The 7,500-nt window shown below is 34.1% G+C and overlaps 2 protein-coding genes across 6 annotated transcripts in view; one reads left to right on the top strand and one right to left on the bottom strand.

Moving 5' to 3' along the window:
• Window positions 1-1,059, top strand: part of LOC113817480 (uncharacterized) — a 6,921-nt gene extending 5,862 nt beyond the window's left edge. For all 3 annotated transcript variants that reach the window (XM_027369559.2, XM_027369551.2, XM_070145363.1), the window contains one exon: window positions 387-1,059. In XM_027369559.2, coding sequence (XP_027225360.2) covers window positions 387-574 — 188 coding nt within the window. In that variant the 3' untranslated portion in view covers window positions 575-1,059. The remainder of the gene's footprint in view (window positions 1-386) is intronic.
• Window positions 1,060-1,724: 665 nt separating this feature from the next.
• Window positions 1,725-7,500, bottom strand: part of Vps2 (vacuolar protein sorting 2) — a 7,141-nt gene continuing 1,365 nt past the window's right edge. For 2 of the 3 annotated variants that reach the window (XM_027369570.2, XM_027369578.2), the window contains exons 2-5: window positions 4,659-4,836; window positions 4,140-4,315; window positions 3,687-3,821; window positions 1,725-3,096 (exon numbers count right to left, since the gene is read on the bottom strand). In XM_027369570.2, coding sequence (XP_027225371.1) covers window positions 2,913-3,096; window positions 3,687-3,821; window positions 4,140-4,315; window positions 4,659-4,826 — 663 coding nt within the window. In that variant the 5' untranslated portion in view covers window positions 4,827-4,836 and the 3' untranslated portion in view covers window positions 1,725-2,912. Of the gene's footprint in view, window positions 3,097-3,686; window positions 3,822-4,139; window positions 4,316-4,658; window positions 4,837-6,504; window positions 6,523-7,500 lie in introns of those variants that run through there. The other variant, XM_070145364.1, reaches the window with a different exon arrangement.

Below are 7,500 nucleotides of genomic sequence, written 5' to 3'. Positions count from 1 at the left end.
TTTGCACTGTGAAGATATTCACTCTCATTCATAATTCTTTCTTCATTCATCACACTGAATGTTGATCATATCTTGGATGTTGGGCAGAGTATGTTGATATTATGTAGGTTTGGATTTACAGTTACCTTGTAATCCCCACATAATCTAGCTCCCCCCCCTCCTTCATTACTTGGCCACTGATGCTAAGGGTTTACCCGTCTGAATGTCCCCTTCTCCCATAATCCTACTTCTATCCTCTTTATCTCTAAATCTCGTGTGTGTGTGTGCATGCTTGCATGTGTGCGTGCGTGCAAGTGTGCATGCGTGTGTGTTTTCATTTAAACACCTGACATCTAGGAGATATCCTTGTAAATTAATGAGTTATCAACTCAAATTGGTCATTCCAGGGTCTGGAATGAAGCTGTTACTACAGGTGATGGTGGACCAGCTTCAGAAAGGTGCTTTAGAGGGCTACCCAGACTTGGATGCAGACCTTTTCTGGCAGAAGACTGAAGAACAGTGCCAATATATTGCTAAAGTTGTGCAAAATGTTATGCTTACACTTATTCCAAATTACATGGCCAATTACTTGTAATTTTTAATACATGAAAACTATTTAGGATGTTAGAAGACCATTTTTACAAGTAAAGAAAAATAAGTTGAGTTTGTTTGATAATTGAAAACATAGAATATCAACTTTGCAATTATTGCAGATGTTTTGGGTTCAGTAACCTGTAGGATTATGCCTCTTCTCTCTTAATATTTGAAAGGTTAATTCTAAATCATCATAGTTTGCCCCATAAATTACAAAGTCACTTAACCATTCTATCAGACTGCTAAATTCCTGTACCTATCTAAGAAGTGGGTAAAAGTTCAAGCATCCTTGTTCCACAAAATGAGGTGTTGCATCCGGAACAATTTGCTGAAGTCAGGACATATCCTATATGTAATGTTGACAGCTAAATATAGACTTGTGTAATGCAGTCATTAGTGTTTCTTATTATTAATGCATGATTAGAACAATAGTTCTCTATAAATAAAAAGAAATGTAATATTTTTCAATAAAATATTATTTTCTGATGTTGCTGGTCAATGTTTTGAGCTCCTAGAACAGTTTCCCTGAATTAGATACATAACCCTAGAGACCTGGGATTTAAGAAATTTTTAGGAGTAGAGTGAGGTGGCATTGGTGGTACTGATGGGTGTGTTGGTGTAACATAACATTGAAAATCTTTCGGGGGTTATATGGTAGGTAAAGCACAGGCTCAAGTAGTATATACTGTTGTAAAGCTTTGCCTTGTATTCTCAATTGAATTCATCTGAAAGCAAGATGATCTTTCAAGAGCAAAAATAAGATTTCAAAACAAAAAATACAAAAGAATATCTACCATATTTCAACCATATATTTCCAATATTTCTATATATTTCTCTTGCATTACAATTGAAAATTTATTAAAAGTTTAAAGATTGCCATTCAAATGAGGTAACTGTAATGGGTAATGTATACCCAAATCCTCAAAATAGAAAAATCACATTTACAGTCTGCTTAGAGAACACTGAAGATCACAGTTTCGGAAATCTACTGATCCATTCCTAGTATATGTCAGTCCTTTAGAGTTGAGAATTACTAAGTTTGAAGGCTATATTACCTTCATTGTTCAATTTATCATGTTGTCTTTTTACTTCTGGACATTTGATCTCAGTATTTGTTTGAAGTCAAAAAGAAATTAATAATGGCTTCATAATAAAATCTTCAAAATTTATTGATCTGTGATAACAACTAAATCTGAAAAAAATGTACAAACAATCACATCATTCATTTTTTTCTTTAGGTATTAACATTTAAAGCATATATATTCTTCAGTGTTTCCACTTGACCTAGTCCTTTCAAAAAATTACAACCAGAACTTTGACCTTTGAACCAGATTTTATTGGTAGCTTGGCCAAGAGAGCCACTGCTATATTCTATTTGCTAATTCACTCATGCATTATAAAACCTACACTTATGCTAATATAATTTTCTAGTATGTAATAGTCATCAGACTAACCTTGGAAATCAAAATATAAAACTACTGATACTTTCCTTTTTAAGTATACAAGTTACAAACAAAACAGGTGGCATAAACAAACAAAATCTGTAAAAAGTAAGTACAATTTCTTTTGGCTAGCACGTTTTACAAGAATTATGAGGTCTTTTTTTCTTCCTTTTTCAAGTCTGTCAGTATCTAGATGCTCTGATACTTTATATATTAGAAAAAAGGGGATAAAAAGACAGGTGCATATATTAAAACTAGATTTTAAGTTTTATATATAGCTGAAAATTATGATTTGTTACTTAAAAGTGCTGCCTAAGTATGAGGCACCTTGGAAATACTTTACTTCCTATAACAAGCTAACATCTAAATATGGAAAATCAGTACTGTCACTCTCAAACTTCTGCACTCCTGGTCCTACATCAAAGTTATTACACTGAGGCTGCAAGTGTATTATATAATGCACAATTCATTTATTTTAATAAGTTCTCTTTATTCATAGTTACCAATTTATTATATTTAAAGATGAAGACAGTTACCTAGGTAATACTGCTGCTTAAAATTAGTTACAAGTTAAATATTTGTGACAGATGACATTATCATATTACAAAATGAACAAATTCCTTCTTTCCTAAAGTCTAACCCCAAGATTTTATGGACACTTAAAATCTTTTGGGTTATTTTTCATTCGCAATTTTGGATTCCTTTCTTTACACCACTAAAATAAAGTTCAAATTACTGGGATTCACTGAAGGCTTAAACTTAAAATTTCCTAAGAAACTAACAACAAACACTAGAATTCATAGGATTAGCCTGACTAATTACCATACTTTTTTTTAGCTTCAGTGAAGACTTAGCAAAAATAATAAATTTCTCTCTCATTCGTCTGGAGCTCAAGCATTACTCTCTCCTAAGGTTGTCCAGTCTGGCCTGAATATCATCATCAGCTGCATCTGCTACTGCAACAGACTGCTTGTTGGCAGGAGTTGGATTCCCAATGGTACCGGCTGCTGATGGGAGGTCACTCAGACCTTCTGTCATTTGAAGTCCTAGTTCATCCAGAACTTGGGATACAACAGCATCTCTGCAGGGGGGGGGGGAGGATATTAATAATTTGCATTTGAGAAATAATTTGCCAATATATTACAATGAAAAAACACGTCACATTAGCTACTTATATAAAATTTACCTTTTGCCATTCATCCCATCTGCATTAATGAGAAATGGCATTCCCAAAGTGGAACAGCAATTACTTACAAATCCATTCAACAAAGATTACAACACTTAGACTGCCTATTGAAAATAATTGCATCTCATACTCTACTGCAGCTGCACTCGTCTCCATGACGGCTTGCCTAGACTCAAATAATCCTTTTTGTAACACTCTTCCCTTTACTGCTACGCCTCATACGATTTTACATTTACAGCAAAGTGCATCCTGGTCTGTTCCAGGAATTACTGGAGCTCAAACAAAATAAACAAATTTTACTTGCTCAAATGGCAAGATATAAAATTCATCACAAATACAGAAAAAAGTTAATACTTATAAAGGGGACATTTCTTCAGCATGAAAATAGATTGTGTACATTGCATCTTGTCAATAATGCTGAAAGCACACAGATACAAACAGAAAAAATAACATTAGAAAATAAACACTAAAAAGCATAAACTTACGTTTCCTCTTCATCATCTTCATCACCCATGGCATCATCTATCACATCATTCATCATCTCTTCCTTCATGTCCATAATCTCTGTCTGTTTTTCAAATTCTTGCATAATCTGCTGGATCTGTGGAAGCTTCAGTTGCCTGAAACAACATATAGTATATTAGCTTCATAAGGTGTTCAAAAACAACATCACCTTTTTACTGCAAGACTTCACCATAAGAGAAAACAGATTATGTATAGCTAAATTCTTGAATATTTTTCAAAGAATGTGAACATTAGTCCTTTTCATAAATTCTAATCTCTTAAGCATGAAAAGAAGAAAATAATAAGTATACAAGCACACCGAAATCCACAAAAGCTAAGAACTGAATTCCATAGAATAACTCCTTTCTTAACCAAACTGAAAAAAGACAGTAATCAGTAATGCCAAAACAAAGTTCCACAAATAAATAGCTCACTTGTTCATGCTCATCATGGCCTTGGTAACTCCCTTCATAGCTCCTGCCATAGCATTCTGACTCTTCAGGGAAGTGATCTTGAGTGAAACTGCTTGAATCTGAGCTTTCATCATGATGAACTTCTTGGTGTAGCGACGTGTCCGCACCAAATCTTTTGCCATCACTTTAACTGCATCCTACAACAGATTTTTTATTTTTTTTATTTATTTTATTTTTTTTTTTAAGTAATAGTCCTAAGTTGCTGTTAAATTAAATCAATTCTTTTTATACAAAAAAGCACTTAACTGATAAATAGCTAAGATAAAACAAAGTATTTTCCACTATAAATCCTTTATCCCATTGCTTGTATGTATGTATTTTCAAAGGCTTAACAATTATCTAAATCTATTTGATCATTCATATTTTTCATTTACAGCAAACAGTAATTCAATACTCATATCAATGACAATGATCAAAGCAATAAAAAAAAATTGAAAAAATAAAAACTGAAAGAAATACCACAAATTCAAATGATCTCACCATCTGCCCCATCTTTGCATATTTTTTTATATCCGCAATGATCTTCTTCTCCTGCTGCTCCATCTTTGCTCTTTCTCGGTCCAAATCACGCATGGCTTTGTTTAAGGCTCGCTGATTCTTCCTGAGCATCTCCTCAGGAGTCATCTTACGGCCAAACAACCAATCCATCCTTGATGTGCTGTAAATGTTTATAAACTAATGATGACACATAATGTGATATTTTCTAATCGTAATAAAAATGAAATATTCTTGTATGTTTCATGTTGCTACCAAATGTTCTCTAATCTTTGTGTATATGGAATAAAGCATAATCTAATGATAGTAAAAATATTTAAATTCCACTCCCTAGAAGGGAAGTCAAGAATGTATAAATTAAGAAAGTAAAAAGGTTTAGAATCCTCAGGAAAACTGACCCACAAAAGGAAGTATTCGAAGATGCCTTCCAATCTTTTAAGTAAATGCACAGATTATGATATTTCTTCCAAAACCTATAAGACCATAGAGTAGTAGTAGTAGGCCAGGGTTTTGAAGTAAAATAGCAAAAAAAGAGAGAGAGAGAGTGAGAGAGAGAGAGAGAGAGAGAGAGAGAGAGAGAGAGAGAGAGAGAGAGAGAGAGAGAGAGAGAGAGAGAGAGAGAGAGAGAGAGAGAGAGAGAGAGAGAGAGAGAGAGAGAGAGAGAGAAAGAGAGAGAGAGAGAAAGAGAGAGAGAGAGAAAGAGAGAGAGAGAGAGAGAGAGAGAGAGAGAGAGAGAGAGAGAGAGAGAGAGAGAGAGAGAGAGAGAGAGAGAGAGAGAGAGAGAGAAGGGGGGGGGGGGGGAAGGGACAGGAACATTGTGGGAGTGAGAGGGAAAAAGAAGAAGGGAGTGGGAGAAAGAGGGAAGGCAATAAAAACATTGGGAGTGGGAGGAAGAATGAGTGAGTGAAAGGAGATAAAAACAGAGGGAGAGAGGGGTAATTACTCATAAATAATTACTAATCCTCTCTCTAGCATTACATACTTATCAGTTCAATGGCTTGCTACAGTGCATTTCATCTTTAAAACATATAATAAATGTATATTCAACAGTCTCATAAAATGTTCAGTGGGCCACAACTTCAGTATTCTTTTGATTAGTGCTATCAGGTTTAGCAATCCTACTGTTGAGCTAGGCTTAGCCATCATATGCTAACAATTCATATTCAAATGTCATTCATCTGATATAATAAAATTCCATTCACTTACAACAACATACGTTCATACTTTTTGGGGTACTTTTCTCTCACCCTAAAGCAATATCACTCAATAACTGCCCTTTGATGATCCACAAAAGAAGCATTAATATGGGATGATGTACAAAATTTGGTGGTGGAGAATTTAACCCTTTAACGGGCAAGTGACCATATATGATCACTTAAATACATGTATGTATATGAGGTAATGAAGATGTGTGCCCGGTAAAGGGTTAAAACAAAATCTAACATAAATATCATCATTTCTACCTCAGTCTGATCTTGACTGCAAGACCTAGGCTATGCATGTAGCACAGACTACTCAAAATTAGTTACTAGTGAGTTTTTCTTCCCCCTAATACTGTATTGAGGTATCTATATTATAATTTTTTCCAGTCCATCAAAGTTGCTAAAGTTAAGGTCCTACTGCATATGGAGACTATCAAGCAGTTTGATAATACATTTAAAAAAATCTAAATCAAGTCATACTTCAACAAAAAGCAATTGGCAGTCCTGTATTAAATCACGCTTAATAAAGCTACATTCAAATCATATCTTAAATGCAGATGTGGCAATTATGACGCAATGAGATCTGATCTCAATACAGCATACAGTGATCTTTGTCTGGTAAACTTTACCTCTCCATCCTGAAAGTTCTGTTGATGAGAAAAATTATTATGAAATAAAGATGGTAAAACAAAGAAAGGGCCATGCAAAACTGTTTTAATAAATGATGCTTGATTCTCATCTATCTCAAACTATATAAAAATGCAAGTAAAAATATGTACAACATTTTATGAATCTCTCATACTTGAGACCTTTTTAGAGAACTAAGAGTACTAGTAAGCAAATAAAACAGACACAGATCTTGAAGGACAATCTTTTACTACAACTTTTAATTAGTGATACTGACATTTACTGTTATTGTAATACTCCTATTAAATCTTTCTATTATAATGTCTGAGAAACACACTCATAACACTAAATTTAAATTCATTAGCTTATTTGCTGGTTACATGAGTACATTTCTGATTTCATTCTTTTTCTTCTGACTTTTGAATCCAGGTGTATCATGACCAGCGCATACACCAAAACCTGTGTAATAGACACTTGAGCAGCAACTCTCCTGGGTGCATGGCATGCAAGCCCATCTTACATGAACATTCATCAAAACTCCTTGCCTCCCTTTTGCAATGTTATGATCACTTTTTTTGCAAAGTTATGATTTCTATTTCTACATGTGTTATTTGTTTTTTCATTTTCCAAGGTCTACATTTGACAATTATTGTCTTGTATCATGATAACAGACTGTTCTCTTTGAGCAGACAGCATATTATCTCTCCAGGTAATCTATAACTCTGTCTCGTAAACAAAAACAATAAGTAACACCATGTTACTTTTTATTTTTAATCACTCATATTATTTGATTATTTGTAACAGACTCTACAATCTGTCACACTGGGAGTGCACAGCAAAATAGAGCTGAAACTTGGGAGCACCATGTGGACATAGGCTGTAGGCATCCCTTTCTGATGTTTCTCTTTTATTTGTGGCATTACCATTCATGTTTGCATATTATTTCTTGTACTGATGTCTGCAATTTATTTGTCCTCTACAAGAATATCAATTTCAAT

This window comes from Penaeus vannamei, chromosome 33, assembly GCF_042767895.1.
Source record: "Penaeus vannamei isolate JL-2024 chromosome 33, ASM4276789v1, whole genome shotgun sequence".
NCBI lineage: Eukaryota > Metazoa > Arthropoda > Malacostraca > Decapoda > Penaeidae > Penaeus > Penaeus vannamei.
Note: the sequence above shows the minus strand (reverse complement) of the source record. Positions and strands in the feature narration are given on the sequence as shown.